General features: G+C 36.3%; 1 protein-coding gene across 1 annotated transcript in view; it reads right to left on the bottom strand.

Moving 5' to 3' along the window:
• Nucleotides 1–24,240, bottom strand: part of USH2A (usherin) — a 354,043-nt gene that overhangs the window by 58,952 nt on the left and 270,851 nt on the right. Inside the window, exons 49-57 of the mRNA XM_065744176.1 lie at nt 21,657–21,878; nt 16,355–16,578; nt 13,422–13,632; nt 12,834–13,031; nt 12,086–12,240; nt 10,149–10,347; nt 5,707–5,814; nt 5,034–5,217; nt 4,031–4,188 (exon numbers count right to left, since the gene is read on the bottom strand). Of these exons, the coding sequence (XP_065600248.1) occupies nt 4,031–4,188; nt 5,034–5,217; nt 5,707–5,814; nt 10,149–10,347; nt 12,086–12,240; nt 12,834–13,031; nt 13,422–13,632; nt 16,355–16,578; nt 21,657–21,878 (1,659 nt within the window). The remainder of the gene's footprint in view (nt 1–4,030; nt 4,189–5,033; nt 5,218–5,706; nt 5,815–10,148; nt 10,348–12,085; nt 12,241–12,833; nt 13,032–13,421; nt 13,633–16,354; nt 16,579–21,656; nt 21,879–24,240) is intronic.

Raw genomic sequence — 24,240 nt, 5'->3', positions numbered from 1 at the left:
AACATTGAGCTTGAAATATTTGGCCTGAAGTGATGTGGTGTGAGCACTAGTTTACATAGTAAAACCAAAAAGAGGAAACGTAACATTGCCTTAGCAAGCCTGCACAATTTATTAGATCATCTTGATTGTTCGTCTGAAACAAAATGGAAACCAGATTAACTGGTGAATCTAAGAGATGAAAATGAGAGACAAATGCCATTCAAATACAAGGTTTGATCAGATCAGTAATAAAGTAGGAATACAGACATGTTACATAACCTTCACTCTAATTTGCTAAAGCAATCCTAGAAGTGGTTGAAGAAGAGTTTTAAAACGTGATGAAAGAAGGCATTTTAATCTGGATAACCATTAGTGCGCAAAGCAAATATCCTAGGAGCAGAGGACAGAATCCTACTTGTTATTACCAACAACTGAAGATATCTAGAAGAATTAGGCCCCAAGTGAGGACAAGTGGAGTTGGCGATGAGTTGAAATGCAGGATGTCTACTTTTCCACTCATCATTAGCTTCTATGGATATACATTTGGAGAATTATGCATGGTGTTTGTTGTTTTTATTTATTTATTTATTTTCTATTCAGCTTTTCTGCTTCTATCTATTGTGATCTAACCTGGCAAGCAATTAAACACCACATAGACTTTTGCTCACTCCCTCACTCCAAGTGGGATGGAAGAGAACTAGGAAAAAAGGAGAGCTTGTATGTTGAGATTAAAACTGTTTATTAAGTCAGAAAAAAAGTGAGAAATAACAGTAATTATAATTCTATACATATACACATACATATAAATGCATTTATGTGTGTGTGTATATAATATATATATGTACTAAAAAAGTGATGTACAGTGCAATTGCTCATCACTCACTAACTGATGCCTAACCATTCCCCAAGCAGTGGCTGTCCCCCGCCAAATTTTATAAGTTATTTTATTTTATTTTCTTGGTTTTTATTTTGTTTCTTTTTTCCTCACATTATATCATATGGTATGGAATGTTCCTTTGGCCTGTTTAGGTCAGCTGTCCTGGTTCTGCCCCTTCCCAGCAACTTGTTCCCCTCCTGATCCCTCTGCTGGCAAGGCAGTACAAGAGGCTGAAAAGCTGAAATGCCTTTGGCTCCATACAGCACTGCTCAGCAGCAACTAAAACATCACTGTCTTATCAACATCACTGTTCTCCTAAATCCAAAACGTAACATACCATACACTATGAAGAATATCAATCCTGTTCCAGATGAAACCAGTACACTATCCATGACACTGATGGTTGTTCCACAATAATTGTAACTTATCCTTCTCCAACACGTCCGTGAAACATACCATACCTTTGAGGTCTGTTCACTGAGGCAATACAACACAAGATAATAGGATACCTATTTCAGACAGTAAAGTCCTGTTTCCTACAGTGAGCGAGGTGTGTCAAATATTTTTTTTCTGAATCCATCACTTTAGCCACCACTTGGCTACACTGCTATTTAGTGAGAGAAGAGTTGTGAAATGATACATATAGATAAAGTTACAATATTTAAATATATCGTAGTTTTGAAATATTATAATTAAAGCAATACAAAAGCAAGGTCTGCATAACGTGATACCCATAATTAATTCTGAGGGTGAATATTTGATCAAAATTTATTACAGCAAATTAGTAGGTAGTATGCCAAAGCATCCCTGATATCCACAGACAGGAAGACATTGTGGCCAACTACCATCTCATCAAAACTTACTTAATATAAATCTTTTTTTTTTTCATGGAGTTTATGTCAGTTAAAACAACTGCCTTGTCCTAGAGTTAATCCCATTCCTTATAATAAAATCCACATTCTGTGTTTAAAAGTGAAATCCGTAGTGTTTCAATGTAGTGTAATTGGACTGATATGTGGAAAAAGTATAGAACGTAGAAAAAAGGCTAATTTATCACATAGTGACTTGAAAAAGGATAAAATGTTCAGGGCAATACTACCAAGCTGGGAATAGCTGTGTCCTCAGAGGTCTGCATGGATATGACCTGTTAATAGGTTGCGCATCATTCCAGGTTGGAGTGTCCAGAACAAACCTCCACCTGCAGGCCTCAGTCTTCCTTTTGTGAAAAAGCAGTAACACAAAGGTTCGTAACAAGCAGGATTATGAGCAGTCAGAAATACATTTCTGAGCTTCTGTATATATCTATACTTCTGTAAACAGGGTTTATTTTAGAAGCATTTATCTGCTTTTAATACTCCCCGTTTCTGTAAGCAATAACAGCAAGTGGCCCTGGGGCTCTGCGATAAAAGGAACAGCAGTTTTTTCCCATCTTTCCTTACAGGGGCACTGCAGAAAAAAACAATCCTTTGTTCACACTTAAAGGCTTAAATAATTGACCCCACACGGAGGGAAAGAAGAAGGGATTGCATCACCAAATATCCACAAAGTAAGATAGGTTTAGAGGGTGCATCCCAGTACCCAAGAAGAAGGATACGTTCTTTCCCCTGTCTAAGGAGAACGATTTGTAAAACTGTGTTTGTACATCAACCCTTCTTCCGCTGCAGAAGATTCATAATGCTCTATTCTCCTTCTCACTCCTCTGACTGTGTGTCTTTGGGAATACACAAAACTCTGTATACACAGTCTTGCTTGCAGTATAACCAAGTGTAGCACACAGAGCCTGATGGTCCTCGCAGGCTTGTATAGTGCTACAAGTAACAGGAATTTGAGAAGCTGGAAAAAAATGATCTAGAACAAGAAGGAAAATGCCCTGCTCAACACAAGCCTACACTTTTCCAGTATACTCTAATGTTTTAAATTTATTAAAAATGTTGCTGAATATTTTGTATCTTAAGTTACATTTACTATAAAAAACTATAATATAGTCTAAGTCACTTTCCAATAAAACCAACTGTAGATTATGTGCCATTCGAATTCACCTGCCTTCTGTTAGGTTCTAAATCCTTCCAGGCAGTAGGGGGAAAAGTTTAATTTAAGATTTTAATCTTTTTCATATATTATAGCATTTCTATAATGGATTTTGTGCTTCTGAAAACTAAAAGATTGACAGCTCAGGGTATTATGGATTTATTAATCATTGCTTAAATGGGTAGGGTGAGCGCTGCTAAGCACTTGCTGCAATACTTCTGATCCCAGCACTGAAGGTAAAATACCTTTTCTAGGTCAATTGATGTTGCTGTGACTGCTCTGTAAGGCACAAATATCTTAAATAATTAGGAAAAGGTGACATCAAACACTTCTGCGAGTTCACTGATAAAATGCATGTCGTTGCTAGTATGCAAACATTTGAAGTATCTAAACAAGCCTAACCTCACTATAACTGAAAGAAAATAGTATCTAGAAACTGGAAGATGCCTTGCTGGAAATGAAATACAGAAGACGCTGTTATTCACTTATTCCTTTCTATCCTACCTCTGTTGAAGTCCAAGACAACCTAATAACATCCAAGAGAAGAGGAACAAGAAGAAAAAAAATTCCGAGCCTTTGCAAAGTCATCGTCCTGCAATGTAATACATCCACGTCACACTAAGGTGCTATAGTGAATTAAATTTATTCTATCAGGTCAAATCTAGTGAAGAATCTCTGTATCACACTCTCACACCTTTGGTTAAAGGAGTTCAACACAATATACCAGCAGGACAACAGTGCATTTTAATTGCCAGCATAGATATCAAGACATCACCAACCCGAAAGGTTAGCAGGCCTCCCTGTTGATAACTCAGGTCCGAACAAAAATGAAAACTTATTTTCAGTGTAATTGCTTTTTTTTCCCCACACTACTTGTACCCTCTAATAGTTTAGAAGATCAAATTAATACATGGATTTTTGATTAGCTAATCCTCGCAATATCCAAGTCAAGTATATAGGTCAGCAATATTAAAATAATATGTCTCCAGGAAACAGCAGATATAGACACTGGTTATTTAAATCATGCAAACAATAAAATCAAATACACAGAAAAAAAAATCAGAGTGATTCAACTGCCTGCCTGATTATAGTGTTATTCCATCTTTTCATTTTGCTACAAGGCAATACATAGAAATATGTTTTTACCTGGCATGTCCCAAGCTAGAAATAGGGAATATGCATCAATTACTGTGATGTTATATGGAACGTGAATTTTTTCTGGTGTTCCTTCTGGTGTTTGTATAACATATTTATCACTAGTGTTGCTGCCACCCCAAGTGCTGGCTTCCAGCTGGTAAATATATCTGCACAAACACAAAAGATCAGCAGACACTACAGTTAGAAGCTTTAAGCATGCCAGTAATAGAACACTCACATTTTCACTTGTTCAAAGTGAATAGACTACAAATACTGGATTATAAACATTATCACCTTAAAGATTTCTTAGATAATTAGAATAATAGTACTCATGTTAAAATTTTCAATAGCTAACGTAAGAGAAATATTGAACCTCAGAAAACGCCAAAACCTTTCAAAATTTCAGAACTATTTATTCAAAGTATCAGCAATGGATGCTTTTGTGCCAGTATGTTCAATATTCATAAAAACATTATAAATTATATTAACTGCTGACTGACACAGAAAGCCTTTAATTTTTCGAAGTATACTCCTTGAGAAAATGTTATTCACAGGACGGTGAAGCCCTGACACAACTGCCCAGGGAAGCTGTGGGTGCCCCACCTCTGGAGGTGCTCAAGGCCAGGTTGGATGGGACCCTGGGCAGTACTGAGGTGGCTTGGGGGTTGGAAATGGTTGGGCTTTAAGGTCCCTTCCAACTCAAACCATTGTATGGTTCATTCTATAAATAATAATAATAATAATAAACAACTGTTAAAGAACCTCCTCTGACAAAAGAAAACCAAAACGTTCCCCCTCTTTGAATCACAATAACTTATTTTCAGAAAAAGAACAAAATCAAGGCTTTCTAACATTTAGAAGCTTCCTACAAGTGCCCTTTACCATTTATTTTTTTATCAAATAAGTAAGAAAGGAGGAGATCTTTCTTTTGTTAAAAGAATAACTTGCATTTTTGTACATTTTGCAAACAAATATCTTTCAACACCTTTCACACATTATCAAAGTACCTTACCTACTGTTAGGCTGTAGGTTAGCATCTGTGAAATTCAGGTCTCTACTACCACCCAAGAATACCTGTTCTTCATCACGAAATAACCTATATTGAGTAATGAGTCCATTGGGTATCTTTGGTTCACTCCAGTAGATTTCTACTTCTGTTGAGCTGACTATGATATGATGAGGTTTTGGCCATACCCCTGTTAACATCACAATGACATAAATTTAACATCATTACAGAAATAAAGATCTATTTTCCATTTCCACAGTTTGTGCTGTTGCTTTCAGAAACATAACATAAACATTAAACATTGCCAGAAAGGAATTTAAGATACATTCTTATTTAACACTAAACACAGAACAAAGATAAAGACTTCAGCATTTTTTTTGCCCAGTTGTCTCTGCACATTTATTTGTGGTTTTCAATATACATCTGTTAAATCTAACCTAGCTAACTTCAAGATGAGTGTAGAGAAACTGACATAAAAGGAAAGCATAAATGCAGCACTAGGCAGTCGGTGTAAAGACAGTGATGAAATCCAAGAAGAAAGGAAAATTCTCTTGTGTAAATTTATACGAGATAGATTGATGGATGATTATGGAGTTTTGCACCTTGTTAAATCATTAAAAATACAAGACCTAATGACTGTAATGGTGGAGGTCTATATGAATGCCTTTTTTCCCCTTACCAATAGGAGCAGCTTGCAAAGTTTGACCTGAAAGTGGTTGACTGGAAACACAGCCAGCAGATGTACATGCAGTTAGCAGGAAGCTGTAGTTAGTGTATGGCTGCAGACCTAGAAAGAGAAAACAGAGATTAGATTAAGATGCTGACATCAGGCACTCAAGAACTGTGCACTGCACAGAAAGTACTAATCTGAAAGATAAACTTAACTCTTAGTACTTTTGGAAACGTAAAGTTTGCGCCATTCTTCTTTACACCTGAAAAATACTGTAATAGTGAATTATTGCTAACTTAGAAATATATACTCTTCTAGTTTTAAAAATCTAAGAAAACAATTCAGATTGAATATGTTACTATGCTACACTGGATCTACAGATGTCCTTCATATAGACCTATCTCTCAGTTAGCTTCAAATAAATTGACTTGGTTGGGCTAGGATGTGGCCCCAGCTCGGTGATGTCAGGCAGTGCTGTGCTGGAAATCGTGGCTGGCAGACCTCTGAGCTTGGATGAGTGCTCAAGGCTGGGCTGAAAATGGGTTTGTGGCCATTCCTGTGGCCTCCCTCATCGTGCTCCACATCTGCATGAACCTTGGGTTTGTGCCTCACTGATGTCTGCTGAGCCAAAGGGATATTTGCAAGCAAACTTCAAATTAAGCCCATCTACAGCAAGACTCCCAGAAAGAATAACCACCAAACACCACAAAAGCTGAGGCAACAATCCTACATTACAGAAGTCTTTTTTTGTTTGTTTGTTTGTTATGATTATTCTGCCCTGGAGGATGCACAGCTTGTACATGGAATGAGGCAGCCAATCCTACCTGCAATTGCTACTGTCATACAGGCTATTTCATGGTGCTTATGTAAAAGAGGATGAAGTTGGATTAGACAGGTCAATTCACACATATTATATAGGTCAATTTGCAAGTGCTTGGCTTTGTGACCATACATGTGATGTAACTCATGGGCGTAATTGTAATTCAAGAACAATGCCATTCTATGAAAAAGAAAAAGGGCTTGGGCAAGATCTTTGTTTATAAACAAATCCTTGCTTATAGCAAGTATGAAAACTGGTTAATTACAATACATAGAAAAAATTAAAGAGAAATGAGAGAAACAGTTATGTAGAAAGGTAAAATAATGAGTGAAAGGCATACAGGCTGCTTATAAACTGTACAATATGTGAAGGATAGAAAAGAAAGAGATGACTCAGAGGGACAGCCATGGCCATAACCTAATCACGAATTGGAAGAGAATAAAAATCATCTGAACACTGAGTATAAAACTAAGAACGGAGGAAATGACACTTGCAGACTAGAGAGAGGCAAAGGCATGGAGGAAAGCCAAGTATTTAACATTTCGGGATAGAAAAGATTACTGTGGCAACAAATTACTCGAATTCCCCTAAAGGGAATCATGTTCACTTTTAAAGGAAACATGCATAATAAAGCAATACTCATTTACAACTACACTTTAAAGAGAAAAATGGGCATTGAAAAAAGAGTACATGGTTTCACCAAATTATTGGTGAATTCTGATACCTGAAACTTCTAGTCATACATGAAGCAGTCATAGCAGATTTTTTTCTGGGTTATTAAAGCTTTGGATTAAGTGCCTTGTCTTACAAATGCTTGGGGAAGTTCTGTACAAAGCTATGCATGTGATTAATAATAAAAATAACAAGGAAGATAAACATAAACAATGAAACATAAACAGTATTTTGCTTTTCCAGTTTCTCTGTGATTACGCACAAGAGGATGCTTCTCTTTTTATTTTTTTTTTAGTCTATTATCATTTTGTTGTTTTAGACTTAGAAGTCTATTTTCTTACTTTGGTATTTGTTTGCCAAAAGAGCTGTGAAACAGCTTTTTTAAGAATGCATTGTCTTATTAGCCAAACAATTCTGATGCTCTTTGTAGCCATTTGTGGATATGACTCCAGCAAGGTCAGTAATTACCTCCCAGGCTAACACTCTCTGGTCCCACTAAGGGAATTTTACTCAGGAGGATGTCAGATTTCTGACCACAGCCTCACACAAACCCTCCGTCTCCCTGAGCTTCTTTTAGATAAATATTTCTCGCAATTCAGAGCTGCGTGGAGAGAGAGTTGACCAGTGACAGCATTACTGTATCCCTTCAATTTTCACTATCATGAAATAGAGAACATATTTGAAACTGTTCAGTCTTGTTTATTTTTTAATCTTGTATCTTCTCCTAACTTTAAAGTCAACAATCCTGAATGGATTTTACCTAAAGCTGACTGTTCCTACACATGCCTGATGAAGCTTCTTTTTGAGATACATTAATTAGTGCATTAAAAAGGGAGAATTTTGATTTTTTACTATAAACCCACTTGCTGCTGCTGAAAGGGCACTCGTAACTTTCTCTTATAATTCATCTAATTATTTTCTTCAGTCTTACCCTCTGCCTGCCCCCAGTGCGGAGCATCAGCAGGCCCATTTGTAAAGTAGTAGTAACACAAAGTGAAACAATGCCATAACTGTCATCCAAATTGTTCTGTACAGGGTAGTGGAAGTGTTCAGTAATAAATGATATAAAAAGGTCTTTTATTGACAAGCTGCCATGTGCTGTTTGCATTAGAGAATATGAGAAGATGATGGCTGCTGCCCCTACGTCCCAGTGGCATTCAACTCAGTGAGATAGCAGAAAATGCTTCAGTTTGCTTAAAGCATTGATAACACCTCTAAATAATTAACTGAGGACTTCCTGTCTTCAATTACTTAATGCTTTTTTTAACATCTTGAGAGGATTATAAGCAATTTATGGATTTCACATGATGAGCACATTCACCGCTATTCCCACAAAGCATTTGTGGGATCATGTTTCCAAAGCTTTGATGTAATTAAAAATAAGCAGCAAGACAATGGTGCAGTGGCAAGGTGCTAGCCTTCTCCTATGTTATTTGCAAGACCTCAGATCCAGAGTCTCGAGAAATACTAATGCTACAGCTTCATTAATGTTCAACTGTTGCTCAGGGAAAAGCAGATGTTTTTGGAGACAAAAAAAAAAAAAAAGGAAGATAAGAAAATCAAAACCTATATCCACAGGGAATAGGACAACAGTTAGCTCAAATATTTGAGATTATGCATGGAAAAAAAAAAAAAAAGTATTCTTCTAGCATATTCTTTGAATTTAGAAAGCAACAGTTATCCACAGTGCAGAATCAGTGCATGAATTTCATGTTATTACCCAAAGAACTTCCCACAGAAAACTGCACATCATTTGATTATGACAAGGAACGATCACTTGTTATGTTCCTGGCTGAACGTGGCAGCACTGGATAATTGCTTAATGGAAGAGAATTACAAAAGGAAAAAATATCCTTTTTTTTTCTCAAGGATTTCCTCTTCCCTTGCAATTTTTCAAGAAAAGCTGTATAGTTTGCATTACAAATTTCAGTTCTGAAGATACAACCACTTTTGAGGAAGGAAGTGCAATCACAGAAGTGTTTTTCAATTGGCTTACTGACAAATCATTGCATGTTGGTAGGTGTTCTTCATATCACGAGTTTACAACAGCAATTCTGAATCACATACCACAAAATTGAATACTCTAGGTTAATACTCCCTGTCTGGAAGTAGTGGATCTGGAAACAGGTTTAATAAACCACTAATGAATTTTATACTTGGGCATAGTACAGTCAAGGAATTCTTTAGTCTTCCATGAGTGGGTACAGAAAAGAGGATCTGTTTGAAAACACTGAAGGATCCAGCCTGCGTCAGAACTGACACCGAGAAATTGAGAGGGGGGATGAGAGGGGAGTTAATCTGTATGGGTTTGATATGCTCTAAATCAGCTTCTATATCTTGGGTGGCTATTAACATTATTTGTAACACATGAATCTGTGTTTTCCACCAGGAATGATAAAGAAGAAGGAAAAGTAACATTTATAAATTTTTAAAAACTATAAATACAAGAATTTGGCAAGCAAGATGAGTTCAAGAAGTGAGAAAAGATATCTTAGAAAGTTTATTTATATCTTCTGTAGTCAACAGAAACAATTCTAGGCATTCTTTGCTTCAATGAAAAGTTCAAATATTAATAAAAAAAAAGAACGTGACCATAATACATTTGAGCTCTGAGTTACATCTCAACACCCACTCCAAATCTCTTGACTAAAATTTCAAGATATATGCAAGAGTGAAATTTTGCTGAACATTTAGAAAATAGCTAAAGCAATTCATAACTTTATAAACATGAACTTGATTCTTCTCTTTGTCTTTCATTTTTATTTCCTCAGGCACAAAATACTGCTTGTTCCTACAGTCCTACGTATTCACAGAAACAACAGAGACTTCAACCACATTAGTGCACATTAATGATAGTAAAAAAAAAAAAAAATTGCTGATAGTTAGCAGTTTTAATGTTAAGATATCCTTACATCTTAAGGACAGGACATTAGCTTCTCAGAGAGATCTGCCTCCTTACCTGATACAGTGTGGTGCATTCTGCTTCCAGTGTCAGAATATATAAGTCCCTTTCCCACTTGACTGATTTGGTACTCTCTGATGATACCATTTGGTTTCTTGGGTGCAATCCAGCTTAAACGCAATGCTGTTGAGTTCAAAGCACTGATGTCTGGTGGCTGAACACTCTCTGGGACTCCTTGGACAGTGACTGCAACTACCTGAAGACATATGAATTAAAGAGCAATCTAATGTAATAGTACACTAGATACCATGATCAATGAGAATGTCACTTTCGTTTTAAAATGTTGTTTGGTCTGGCATATCATTACCAAGATCCTGGAGAACTAGTTAGTTTCTTCCTCCATTCTTTTTTTTTTTTTTTTAACAATGAAATCTGACCTTGAATATATTACGTAAGTCTATGTCTACAGTTTATCACAACAGGTTCACCACATTTTAGCTGCAGTGTATAGCACAGGGTAAAACAACAAAAACTGTATTGCTTGAGAACTCTTGATAACTCTCTTCCATATGGTTCGTCAGTGTCTCTGCATTTTAACAGCCTGATTTCATTTATTTTAAGCACCAGTAAACATGGGGCTGAGCCTCAAAATATCCCGTACAATCTGAACTCTATCAAAGTTATTTGCAACTCCGTGGTTTTGTAAGGAAACCTAACATTCTGAAAGAATAACTTAGCACTTGTTAAGGTCTTTGTAAAAACACAAATATCTCTGTCTCCCACAGAGGCATATTCAAATCACACTAGTTTAATAAGTGAGTCAGACCTTTCTCTCTTTGAGAACCGCTTTTCTTTTTCTGTTATTACCACTATAAAGTATTTATATAATGCTGTAAATATAAAATGTGCCCTCTCTTGTATCTTGTCTTAGTACATTTGATTGAATCAGTCTCTACTCGCAGACTTAGTGTTAGCAGCAGTAAACTCCTTAATTACAGACAACTGGACTATGGAGAATTTATCAGCTCAGGTTAACAGTTGTAGCAACTATGTCTCCATAGCTTCCAGACAACAGCTGCTCATGTAGGTAGAGGACTAGGTGCCCATCTACATCCCTCTGTGTCAGTGTTTCCTTTCCTCATATATTTCACTGAGAATTGAACACTGGGAAAAACATGCCAACATCAGAAAAAGCCAAAAGATGGCTTTTTGGCCTCACAAATATTGTAATTACAAAGCACAGTCCTTATTTGCCACATCTACAGACCTTAAGCTTGCACTCCTAGAAGCTGATTTTCACAAATACAAGGTTATTGTTTTGAAAAATGGTCACCTAAGCAGTTCTTCCAAACCATGAGTAAGGCAGATACTTTGCAGAAGAGAAACAATAGCTGTTTAAATAGTGATGCTGGTAAAAGGCATCTGTGATTCTAAGTGATAAGAGAAGAAATGAAACATGGGTAGGAAAGTAGTTCTGTTTGTTTAAAACAGAAGCAGAGGCAGGCTGTGCACAAGGCAAATGTAAAGCCTGAAGCACATATAGATGTGAAGGGTAACATAGTAGAAGCATCCTCAGAATAAAGCTGTTGGATAAGATGATATACTAGCTAAAGCAAATAAACTAAAAAATACTGAAGACAAGGCTATCAATATCTTAGTGAGAAGCAAAGATTTAACTTCAAGGCATAGAGAATGCATATTTTAATATTCCTTACTCTATTCTACTGTGTGCAGCTTTCTCTTAAACAAACATCAGTTTGTACAGTGCAATTTCAGTGCTGAGAGGGCTGAGCTACTCCTTTCTTCTTCTGCTTGCTTTTATGAACCTTAGGTTCCAAATAATCACCTGTCAGTGGCTGAATCCAAATGGGAATTAATGCTTTTCACTTAGTAATCATCACGTCTTCATATCACACATTTCCAAAAGCATTTATATGTTACCACACTGGTTGATAAAACTCTGGCATTAGTTTCATAAAGACCAATTCACTAACCTTGCTGCTGTCTGTGCAACCAACAACAGTGCAGGCTCGCAGTTGGTAGGAATATTCATGGTATGGCTGGATGCCACTTGTATCTCTGAAGCTCATTTCAGTTCCTCTAAAACGCTCAATTCCATTTCGGAGAATGATATAGTGAATAATAAGGCCTATCACAGAAAGAAAGTTTTCCCTTTTGTTAGCTGGGAAATACTGCATGATGATTTTCTATAATAACCTCCTCTGCAAACAGAAAATATTAAATGAAATCTCCAGGCAACCACTTTAACTGGCAATCATTTCACTTAAACGGTTAGCGTCAATTACCAGTTACTCTACTCAACATTCACATCAACATCTCAGTAGATCTCAGTGTTCATTAAAAGAGCTAGTCCAAGATTTCACACTGTTTGAAAAATATAACCAGATTTTCCTGGAAGAAATGAGTATCGAGCCACCTTTCCCTCTATTTTATAATGATTCTATTTTCTTATTACTATTACAACCGTTCTCAAAAGAGGTTTCTGAGCATTTCTTAGAGACATACTAAATTGTCTTCTTATAAAAGTTAGAGTCTATTCTTACTGGTGATGAAAATGATCTCAATCTAGAGCAAATTCTTCTTATACAGTTAAGTGTATTTCAGTAGCAGCGATTAATTAAACAACATTTTGTGATTTTGGAACACTGTCAATGTAATGATAGAACATGTATATATACATATATATATATATATACATATTTTCTGAATATATGACAATACCATTTGGTTGGAGTGGTTCTTCCCAGTTTAGAAGTATCATGTCTTCCCGATTATCCACTTTTGCCCATTTTGGTGGACTTACACCTTGAGGCACATCTTGCTTAGTGACTGCTCTGCTAATTTCACTGAAGCCTCTTCCATGGCTATTCCAAGCAGCCACCCTGTACTCATATGTGACAAAAGGTTCTAGGTTCAGATCTAGAAAAATAAAATAATGGTTGGATCACCTCAATCATTTATCAACATACAAAGTAAGTTTTGTTTCATTTCTCTATCTTTATGACACTACTTACATGTTTAGATACAGAAGTTGTTCTTAGATATAAGGCCATTGTCTGATATAGATATACATCAAGCAAGAGTTGTGAAAGGAGCTTTAGACCTTATGTATTTACTGAACTTCTTCTTCTCCAATTAATTCCCCTGAAGATACTGTCTCGATTCACTGACTAGTTCTTAAAGATTGCTACTCCATTAGAATTGCTTCACAGTCAATTAGAATACCTGGCAGTATTCAGGACATCTTTTTATCCCAGGTGAGTTAAAAACACTAGCAGATCACCAACTTGATGTGCCACTTTTCCTTACCTGTGAATGAAAATTGTTTTGGGCTTCCTGTGTAGACAGTCTCCTCTTCAACTGGACACGTGTTTTTCTTTATCTCCTCTACTGTAGCACTCTGTGAACTTTTTATCCATGCACAGATATTCTCTCTAGGATCAAAGTCACACTTTCCACAATGTGCTGTTTTCTCCATAGATAAAGGACAAAGGGCATTAGCCTTGCATTCTTCTTTTACCTGAGGAATAGACATATAATTTTAACATATTTAACCCATCTTCCTTTCCTTACAAATGACTCAATTGGTATTTGTCTTCACACAACATCCAAATTAGGCAACTGCACAGAGTACAGAGGTATTTCTAGTACACAGAGACCCTTTCACCCTCTGTCCTGTCTACTATTATTGGTCATTATGCTTCTATAATCCCGTCTAAAGAAAATCAAATTTTTTTTGGTACGTTCTACACAAAAAAAAAAATAAATAAATAAATCAAATTTTAACCACTGGAGCCCTAAATTACTGTTTTTGGGTTTTTTTTTGTTTGTTTTTTTTGAAAGCCTATAATAAAACAAGGCTGTGATTTTACATGATAATTTGAACATTATTCTTCTGCAAAGGTCAATACTCTGTGGAAAATCAGGAGCGTATTCCTCGCTTTCCTCATAACTTTCCAAGTACACAAGAGGACTCTGCAATTTCTTGGCATCTTTCAAGAACTGAAGACACTATCCACGGGCTACAGATCTTGTGCCCTTTGTCACTCCTACGTGCCCATGTCAGTCCTATACAGCAGATCTGTAGTAATCTGCAGACATTAAAGCAGATGTAAGATCTAACTCATAAAGAACAGTTCACAGAATATATACTGAATGTCTACAAGTTTACAATGAAATTCGTTACAGTATATTTTCACCAAACCATAAGCTAGAGAGCAATAATTCTTAAAATTTTGTTGCAGGAAAATAAGTACTGCAATATTAGCTACAAATGTTTCTGCACATTAGGCTACAAATTTTGAAAGAAAAAACAAATAATAGTTGAATATAATGCTTCCTTCATTCAGCTATTGAAATTAGCTTGCTCGCTGACTAACAAGTTCAGTTATCTTATTTCCAAAACTTGACACCTTTATAAAAATTACATTGTGACAGATATAATATAAGATGTATGATATAGATGGATTAATTTCACAGACAAAATACACTGTAGCTCCGGGACACATCTCAGAATATCAGTCCTTTTAATGTTAGTAAATCTGTACATATCAGTAAGCCAGAATTGCTATCTCCCTTCTACTGCATCTAAATGAATCATGAATGCTCTCTACAACTACCTGAAGGGAGGCTGGAGTGAGGTAGGGGTCGGCCTCTTCTGCCACGTAACTAGTGATAGGAAGGAGAGGGAATGGCCTCAAGTTGCCCCAGGGTCAATCAGTTTGGATGTTAGGAAATATTTCTACTCCAAGAAAGCGGACAGGTGCTGAAACAGGCTGCCCAGAGAGGTGATGGAGTCATTGTTCCTGGAGACGTTCGGGAAACATTTAGATGTTGTACTGGGGGACATCGTTTAATTGAAAATATTGGTGGTAAGTGGAAGACTGGACTGAATGATCTTAGAGGTCTTTTCCAAACTTGGTGATTCTATGATTCTTTTTCTTTTTTTAATACATTATACCAAAAACATGGATCTAGTATGTTCTATACCAGAATTCACTAACCTACGCCCAGCCAATTTTTCCTTGCATAAACAAATCCAGTGCATTGAGGAATAGTTGCTGACTCATCATAACACTCCATATTTTGCCTGTGAAAGAATTTTTCAATCTGAAAATGAAATGATATGAAAAGGAAAAGATGAAAGAAATATCTGCATATTCCCATAGCAGATGAATGGAAACAATGCAGGAACACCTGTACATGGCAGCATTTGTTCTGTTTTTCTTTTTTCTGTTTTTAGTGATATGCACAATATCTGATTTCCATACTGCATCATCCAAAAAATCCAAATCACAAAATTCTGCCCTCTTTCTCTCACCTACTTTCTTTGTTACTCTCTAAATATAAACCCATATTTACATGCAAAAATAAATATATACATATTTTAAACAGAGTTTCCATCCTTTGAAACACTTGTTTTCTTAAACACCTAAATAGCAACTGGCAGTATTTTTACAGTTTATGTCTAACACAGAGATGTTATTTACTTGAAAATTTCTGTTGAATTCAATGGGAGCTGCAGCTGAAATCTGGCCAACTTGTTTCATGCTGGCATCTATGCCACCGACCACTCTTAAAAATGGCAGAATGAGCTTTTATGTTGCTTAGTGTACCCTTACATTAAAATTAGGTGAAAATAAGCTGTATAATTCACTAGAGTCAAAGGCACAAAAAATATCTTTACTATTGCTAGAACTCATACAAGGGGCTATATTAACACTGTGGAAATTAACGCCAAATTGCTGATGGTTTTCTATATGATCAAAGTTATGTTCATCAAGAAAATATCAATTGCTTTACTTTTATTTATAATTTTTTTTCCTGAGGTTAGAGTAATCTATGACATACTGTCCAAACTGAAATGTAATAGCTTTTTTATGATTCAGAACTGGCCACTTCAAATTCAATTTCCACTCAAGGGACATCACCAGGAACAGTGGCCACAGAAAGGGAACTGGATATCATGCCAGTCTTGTTAATATGCCAGCTTTTAGCCACTGCACTAATCTGAGGTGCTGGGCAACACTTCACAGAGGCAGCTAATCATTATTAATTCCTTTAGAATTCATTGCAATAACATCAATCATGGTGAACTCATTCGGTATTAATATGGATGTAATGTGAAAATGAATAATGCACACAAGAGTTTTTATATTCCTATTTTAGAAAAATAGTTATGAACAGTGTATTTCTCTTTCCATCATCAAATCAGAGCCACCGAGAGATTTTCTATCAATTACCTTCATCATCATTCCAGCTGAAATCTTGTCAGAGCAAACATATTTCAAAGGATTATATCCAACTCCATTACAGCATTCTTCGCTCTTTGGAATAAGCTCGGTCTCACAGCATTTTACTGGCACTTGGTCATTCTTCCTAACATGTGCTAGGGACTCACCACTGGAACCTGAGCAGCATATGGTATCTGACGCATTCACATATTCCTGCCCACAGCAGAACATCCCTGAAACCAACAAACAAAAAAATATACAAATGAATATGATATGTAAATAAGTTTTAAAAGAGTAAAGAAAGGAAAAAGCTGAGGCTGCAATCTAGCTTGACATAAATGCTTCAGCAGTGGGAATTATGTAGATTTAGCTCAAGTGAGATTAAATTTGGAATGTGAGGTGACTGAAGCAAGAGTTCTAACTTCTAGACCTACTTGAAAACAAGGATTCAAGGAACAAGCAGTGATCACCTAAGATTAACTTTTGCCATTCTTCTACTCTTGCAAAAGCCTTTGCTGTGAAGTGCCATACCAAGCTGTGCACTGCAGGTCAAGGACACACTGTTGATAAGTTCATAAGTTCATAAGGTTGGAAAGGACCTATAAGATCATCTAGTCCAGCCATCCTCCTATCACTATCTCTACCCAACTAAGAGAAAACTTCCTATAATGAAAACTTCCTATAAGATTCTCTATCTTCCAGTTATGTTTCATTCATTCCCTCTTATATGGGTAGTCTTCTGAACAGTGTATTCCAGCATTCCAGAATGCTTCATATCATATTTTGAAGGATTACTTTTCTGAACAGAATTTTCATTCTATTGTGTAATAGAAAACTTAAAAAAAAATAATTCAACTGGTTTTCCTCTATTTTTAATAATTCTATTTTAAAATGAAAATAAGAAGTGTAATTTTCCATTTATTAGCAGATATGGTTTTGCAACTGTGACAATTCCACGACTGAATTGCACACCATTTAATGAAAGGGGTAAATTTTAACTCCAAAGCAAATGCTACAGACACACAATAACCCAGAACTGTGATATACTATTATTCCTACAAAGTAATTTGTATTTGATGCAACTACTGGAGTATGTAGACATTTAATACATGTACAGAAGTGGCCACTTTCCACTGCCACTTATTGCAGCAAATCCCTCTTAGGAAGTCATGGATAATGAAAATTACTCTTTGAACGTATGAGCTAACTAAAGGATTCAGAGCAATGACTCAAAATGGTGGTTACTTTGCATGTTCACCTATTTACAGGACTGGTTTCAATCACAGAACCAAACTGTAACCACCAGCATTCCAAGGGGTAAATACTTCCTCCTGTTCACGCCCTTTTTTCTGAACTGTCCTAGGATTCTAACAACTTTAAATAGAGAATTAATGCAGAAAAAGACTCAATTCAGTACTAATAAGCAACTCAGATAGCCCCGAGGGACTTTTGACAGGCAAACTAAAATTTTGATAATGAGCTGTTTTTCTATTGAAACAAACAAGGCTGTATTCCTTCAGTGCCAACCTCATCTTTGTTTGACTGAATTAAATTTTTCAGCCAAGATTTCACTCACATAACAAGAAGTGACTCCCTTTCTAGTTTCTTTGGTAAACCATTACTTCTTTAATTATTATCAGCCTTGTTCCAGTGTGATAAATTGCTAATTACTTAATACCCTAATCAGCGTTCATTCTTTGCACAGATAAACTGTGACAGCGCCATTAATTTAAATAGTAATTTCACTTAATGGCCAGAACGGCACACCAGATTTTTATGCAGCATTTTCTGAAGACTGCATCCATCACTGCAATATTCTGACATAAAGATGTCTGACGTGCACTAACTCACTTAGGGAGAGCAGATGTTGCAGAGCAGAGTTTGGTAGTAATTCCCATAGTGCATCACTTCAGCATGAATGAGCTGCAAAGGCGGAGGTACACAATCTTCTGAAACTGCATTGCATAGCCCCTGACCTTTGCTTAATTTATCACATGTAGCACTTGACTCCTGAGCCTTGACACCTCGAATGTACAATTTTAAATATGTTCCTGGAAAAACAAAATAAGGCCATGTAATATTGATGGATTGATTTGGCTTCTAAAAATCACTTGATTCAATTTGTTTAAGGCTTCAGAAATTCATATAAACTCTTGCTGAATCCATAAAAATACTAAACTACAAAATATTTGTTTGTATATCAGTTGGTATGCATGTGTTGTGCTTTATATATTTTTGTTTCACAGGAACATAATGCATCACAGCGAAAAGAAAATCCATGGGCTGGAAAAGACTGTTCTTGCTAACAGTGATTTCTGTCAACAATTATTTCATGTTCACTCATAGCAACTGAAAAAATTTACAAACATAGCTGAGTGATGAATTACTAATTTAGTAAATCCGCAAAACCAATGCTTTCAAAAGGGAAAAATGAGTATTAAAAGGCTTAGCCTTTGGAGCCAGAGTAGAGGATCAACAAAACACAGAGCCAGTGTACATTGCAAGCTACTCCAAAAATCCTTGGCTTACATGTGGGTATTGCAACTATGACATATCAGAAACCACAACAGTACAAAGCATCATCTTTCATCAGTCTGGGATGTCAGTATAGGGGCATTTCAGTAGCTTATTTAAAAAAAAAAAAAGAAAATCCAAGAGTGATTTTAGCTTCCATTATCCTTTATAGACAGAAATAGACAACTTTGGATAATCACTTAGTAGCAGCGGGACTCAGGATATGTGCATACAGTGGCACCACTGCCAGCCTTTGCCAGTAGATGTCTCTATGATCCCCCCACTAAAAAGGCCAACAAGGGGCATAAAATAAGATGTAAGTAAATGGAAATCAGAAAAAATAGAAAAAAGATTTATTTGAGATGGAAGAAGCATCTCTTGTTGCATGACAGACTCTCCAAGAGAGGTATACAATGGCAAACAAAAAAGTTATATCATTCTAGCCCTTAAATCCACATTCAGTGCAAACATGGGCCTATGTTTTGCAGAAACACACTGCTTTCAGCAGAACCAATAAAGCAACAATAAGGCTGCACACAAGATTTGCACTTGTATTAGGTGTGGTTTTTCTCATTTGATTTTTTGAAGGAACTAAAAATTGCAACAACAAATAAAAATAAAAATGAAGGCTTTAATTTGTTCTTATATTTTTAACAATGGCATCCGTGGCAAGCTATGAAAGAGAGCTTGAGAAGCACATCAGTTTTTACATAAAGCCACCCTTTTACCTCTTCCTCTTTTAGACAATGGGATCAGCTTTCCAATTACTGTGTCCTTACAAAATTCTACTTACTCATTTGTCAGTGATAAGTAAATTATGTTTTTGTGTGAGAGCATTTTTTTTTTCCCCATCAGAATCGTTATAAGTAAGAGGGATAGGGAACGTGTAGATTTGTGCCTGGCTTTTGCATTTTCATGATATATTTAGCAAGACTGAATTACTGTGAGAAATTAAGCAAAAACCTATTGAGCATTATGTATATGATATGATAAGAAACCACAATCCATTCTACACTTAATGTGAAATAACATGATCCCTTTTCAACTGTTGTACTAATTCATCTTTCAGAAATGTATTTGTGTTCAGCTATATGCTGGCTTACAGCATGAAGTCCTCACAGCAAACCTGTGAACAATGAAAAGCTACTGTTTTCCTTCTTAACAGCCAAAAAAAATGTCATCATGATCTGTTCTCAAGAAAAATGGTGTAAATGATAGAGTGCTATAGGCTAAACACATTTTAAAAAGAGGAGTGAAAAGATTTTTTAAATATATATATTTAAGGAAAAAAAACTCTTAAGAATACATATATACTGAAATGAAGAACATAACTTTCATCCCAAGATACCTGTATTACACTCCTACACAACTCATCTGCCCAGAGAGAGCAGTAAAAACATAAATGCTACCCCAGCAGTTCTGTTCCAACAGCATCTGTTAATTCACTCCATTTATAAAATACATATTGACAAAGACAACTGAACTGGGACCAGGGAGATTTGATTTGGTGTGAGAAAGTCAATTCAATGTGATTTTGTTAAAGGGCTCCTGCAGGCAAATAAAAGAGTTTAAGTAATAAAGTACATAAAGAGATGTTTTATGAGCCAGCCCCGTCTTGTGGCAGCCACGCAGTGTGCTGCTAAGCAAGAGGGCCTTGCTCCAAGTTGATTTTGCGAGCCCTGCATGTATGCTGTAGTTGGGGCACAATTAGGGATCAAAGTAGGGAGAGCACCATGGAAGCAGTGAGGCTCACTGCATACACTCCACGATATGCTACTGGAGGGGAAAAAGCATTGCCACGGCTCATAGTTTAGTCCTTCCTGACAGTCACCACAGAACGGGAACACTTCAAAAAACACAGTGGCTACGGATCCAGGGAACACAAAAGTAAACAGAAGAGTGAGCTCTTTGTGGAGGAAAGGAGTTCACTCTTCTGATCCAGTTAGTTAAATGCTAGGATCCTCAGCTGTACAGCAAGAGGTACAAACAAAAGCACTGCAGTCACAAATCTTAGTACATCAAGCAGAACTGATACTAAACTTTCATCACTTCCATGTTTCGAAATCCCTTCAGGATTGTGACTGGTTTTGAAGCCTTTTGGCAGGCGGAGAAAGCCTCAAGCTGATTGTATATAATTTAACCAAAAGATAGAAAAGACACATGAAAACGCTTGAATGAGATATGTAATAATGACTCTATCCTCTGCCATCAGCTAGTGTTAATGAAGAAGTAATGCTCGTGTTCTAAAGCTAGACAATGCAGTAGCTTCTTGCAATATGCAAGAAATTCATGGGATATATCAACAAATGAACAAATGACTGACTAGTGATTGAGCTTTGTTAGACTGTGGTGGGTTTACCTCTGTGTAGATGTATAACTGAGGGACATGGGTCTTGAACCAGATAGCATTTATCACTTTTAATTCGTAGCTGACAGATTCCAAATCTGCAGCATGAATAGAAAACTGGGATGTGTGGCAGCACAAGGTAGCCAAGTCTAACCTCAGCTCTACTGACTAAAAGACGACCGATCCTATTTCCTGATTGAAATAACATAAGATCATGCACTCTCTTTGAACTTTCTGTCTGCAGACAACACAACTTCTGGACAAAGGTAAAGAAGATGAGTTATGAAACACTGTTTTGCGATCTATCAGAACAGGTGAGTAAAGTACAACAGCATCTTAATAAAACTGGCATACACACATTAACTCTTTGAGCATCCTACTGCTGAATAATGAATGCTACAAAAAGTTTAGAAAGATGAAAACTATTTTTTCTTGGAAATTATCACTTACCTGTGTGAGCTTTGTATGCAGTCCCTTTTTCTTCGTCACCACAACATACCAGGTCTGTGCTTATGACTTCACCACCACAGCACTGCTGGCTATAACTGTCATGAAGTGATCCACCACAGCAGATTTGATTCCCGGATGTAGAATAAGGCATTCCGTGGCAGCAAGAGTCACCAATTCCAACTGAAACTCTGTTTTGCTCTTCATCCAGGCAGCACACTTCACCTGTCAGTTTAAGAATACTGTAACAGTTATATGCACGTACAGCCCTTGAAATCCCCCAGAGGATCTTAACTGATTGCAACAAGTTTTAGTCTGGATTTGCTCACCAGTAGTTTAGCATACATTACAATTCACAACAAGGCATGGAATCACTTTGTACTTTAGGATGATGAAAAGCATGTATTTATTTATAAAAAAAAAATAATTAAAGAAACAAATTGACGAATTCAGGGTTAAAATTCTCTGAGATATCAGACTGTAAACATTATGGAGTGAGAACAACAAAAACAGTTTATGAAAATGTAATAATACAATCGAAAACCTCTAAGTAGAGGTAGCTATACAGCAAAGGGAGCTCATTCCTCTTTGATCAGTGAAACAGTCAGTTTATTTATTCACAGTAAAAATAATCTCTATTTCCTCCAAATTAATTCTGAAGTTATTTGGAAGACTAAAGAGTTAAATAGCTTTTTGTGTCAGTGAAAATTTCATATGCTGAAGAACTTAAAGATTTAAAGTAACTTTAGAAACTAAATATCATCATAACCTTCAGTGGGGTTGGCTGCTACTTCAACAAAAACATCAGCTGCTGCTCAGCAAGGACTTCAAGTATGACTGCCAATGAGACTGACACCATAATGAGATTAGATACTTCTAGTTTATGATATAAAGAACACAAAACTGACTGTAAATGGCAATAGTTTCCATCACTAGTATCTGCACTTGATTTGAAACAGTGCTCTGAAAGTTAAGGTGTTTTTTCTGTGTTGCAATGTTTTCTGTGGCTCAGATGTCACTGTTTCAACATTTGGAAGAAATAGGGAAAACGTATCAGAGCTGTTCTTTTGCTTCTGAAGAGACTCCTGCCTTGCTAATTTGTAATCTCCATGCCTTCGACCCAGTGTGCTTCATTACATCTAGAGCTATCAAGCTGGTCAAACAACATCTGGGAAATTTGCATGCTTAGAGAGCTTCCTTATAAATAACTTTATCAAATAAAGTCAATAATAAAACAAACAAAAAACAAACAAACAAACAACAACAAAACATGAGAACTAATTTTTATAGTATAATAGATATAATCTATTTGTATACTTCATCATATTTTCCTGTATCCCTCAGAATCTAATTTATTTGCTATACAGAGAAAGTATTAAAACACAGAATGCAGCTTACGTCTACTGGATTTTTTTTTTTTTTTTTTTTTGTAAGAACTATTAGACATAAGATACAAAGGATCAGTAATCTTCTCATTAACCTCTCCAAATGGGATCCATTCCAAGCTAGGCATGAAAATACTCTTGCTCTGAAAAGTACCACACAGTCTTAACAGTTAATTGTTATCCTTATCAAAGAATGACCCACATTAACATTTAGCTTCGGGTTATTAGCATATTTATAAAAATTAAAAAGAAAAATGAAAAAAGTGACCAACATTGTTCATGTTGCTGCCCTTTAGAATATGGAAAAAAAGAATGCAGCAAGTATACTCAGGAAAAAAAAAATGTTTAAAATCATGTTGAGATATTCTGTTTCATGCTTGTGGACCGCTGACTGAAGAACTACTTTCAGATAAAAGTCATTTTGTTTCATTGTACTTTTCTTTCTTGATCTAAACAGCCTTAAGCTAGTTAGCATAGACCACTGGCTGGGGACAAGGGTCACAGGATAATCTTTCCATGTTAGTACATTGAAATTAATGAGGCCAGCAAAACACTCTTCTCTGGTTCTTCCATGTGATAAAATTTTTTTCTGATGACATCATGAAAGACATTCTAATATTGTGATATATGAATTACTTTTCAAGGAATCAGAACTTGGGACATACTGAATGTGCTGGCAAAAATTCAAGCATGTCTGAGCTCACAGAACGTGCCAGCTCATGAGTAATGGAAGCGTTTTAGCTCCTGACCTGACAACTGCCTTACAAAGAGATATATGCTCTGAACAATGCCCCCAAAATGACTTTTCTCTCCCTTTTCTTTCCCTCTCCATATCAAAAATTGACCAACCACCAGGAAAACCAAACTCTGGACTACAGCACAGAAGCACAGTTTTGGCAAAGCTCGTCATCAGTTTTGAGATTCAAAGAGTGCAATCCACCTTAAGAAACAGATTGATTTTCATCAGAAATACTACATAGTTTGATAAGTAACATGGTAGAAACAAATGGCAGAATACGTAACGTAGTATCAACTGCAAATGCTAACAGTGATGGCCAGGGAAAGTCACAAGGGGTCAAGTCAAGCTGAGAACTAAACTGCACCTCTAAATAGCCTGATGGCGGAACTGCCTTCCCCATTACTCAGCACTTACTGCAATTAAATACAGTTTGATATAAATTAGTTCCCTGGGAAATAACCCA

The sequence above is a fragment of the Cyrtonyx montezumae genome, unplaced genomic scaffold (genome assembly GCF_038088225.1).
Source record: "Cyrtonyx montezumae isolate F1298 unplaced genomic scaffold, pur_monq_1.0 scaffold_0, whole genome shotgun sequence".
Taxonomy (NCBI): Eukaryota; Metazoa; Chordata; class Aves; order Galliformes; family Odontophoridae; genus Cyrtonyx; species Cyrtonyx montezumae.
The sequence above is the reverse complement of the archived record's forward strand: the minus strand, read 5'-3'. Positions and strand labels throughout refer to the sequence as shown.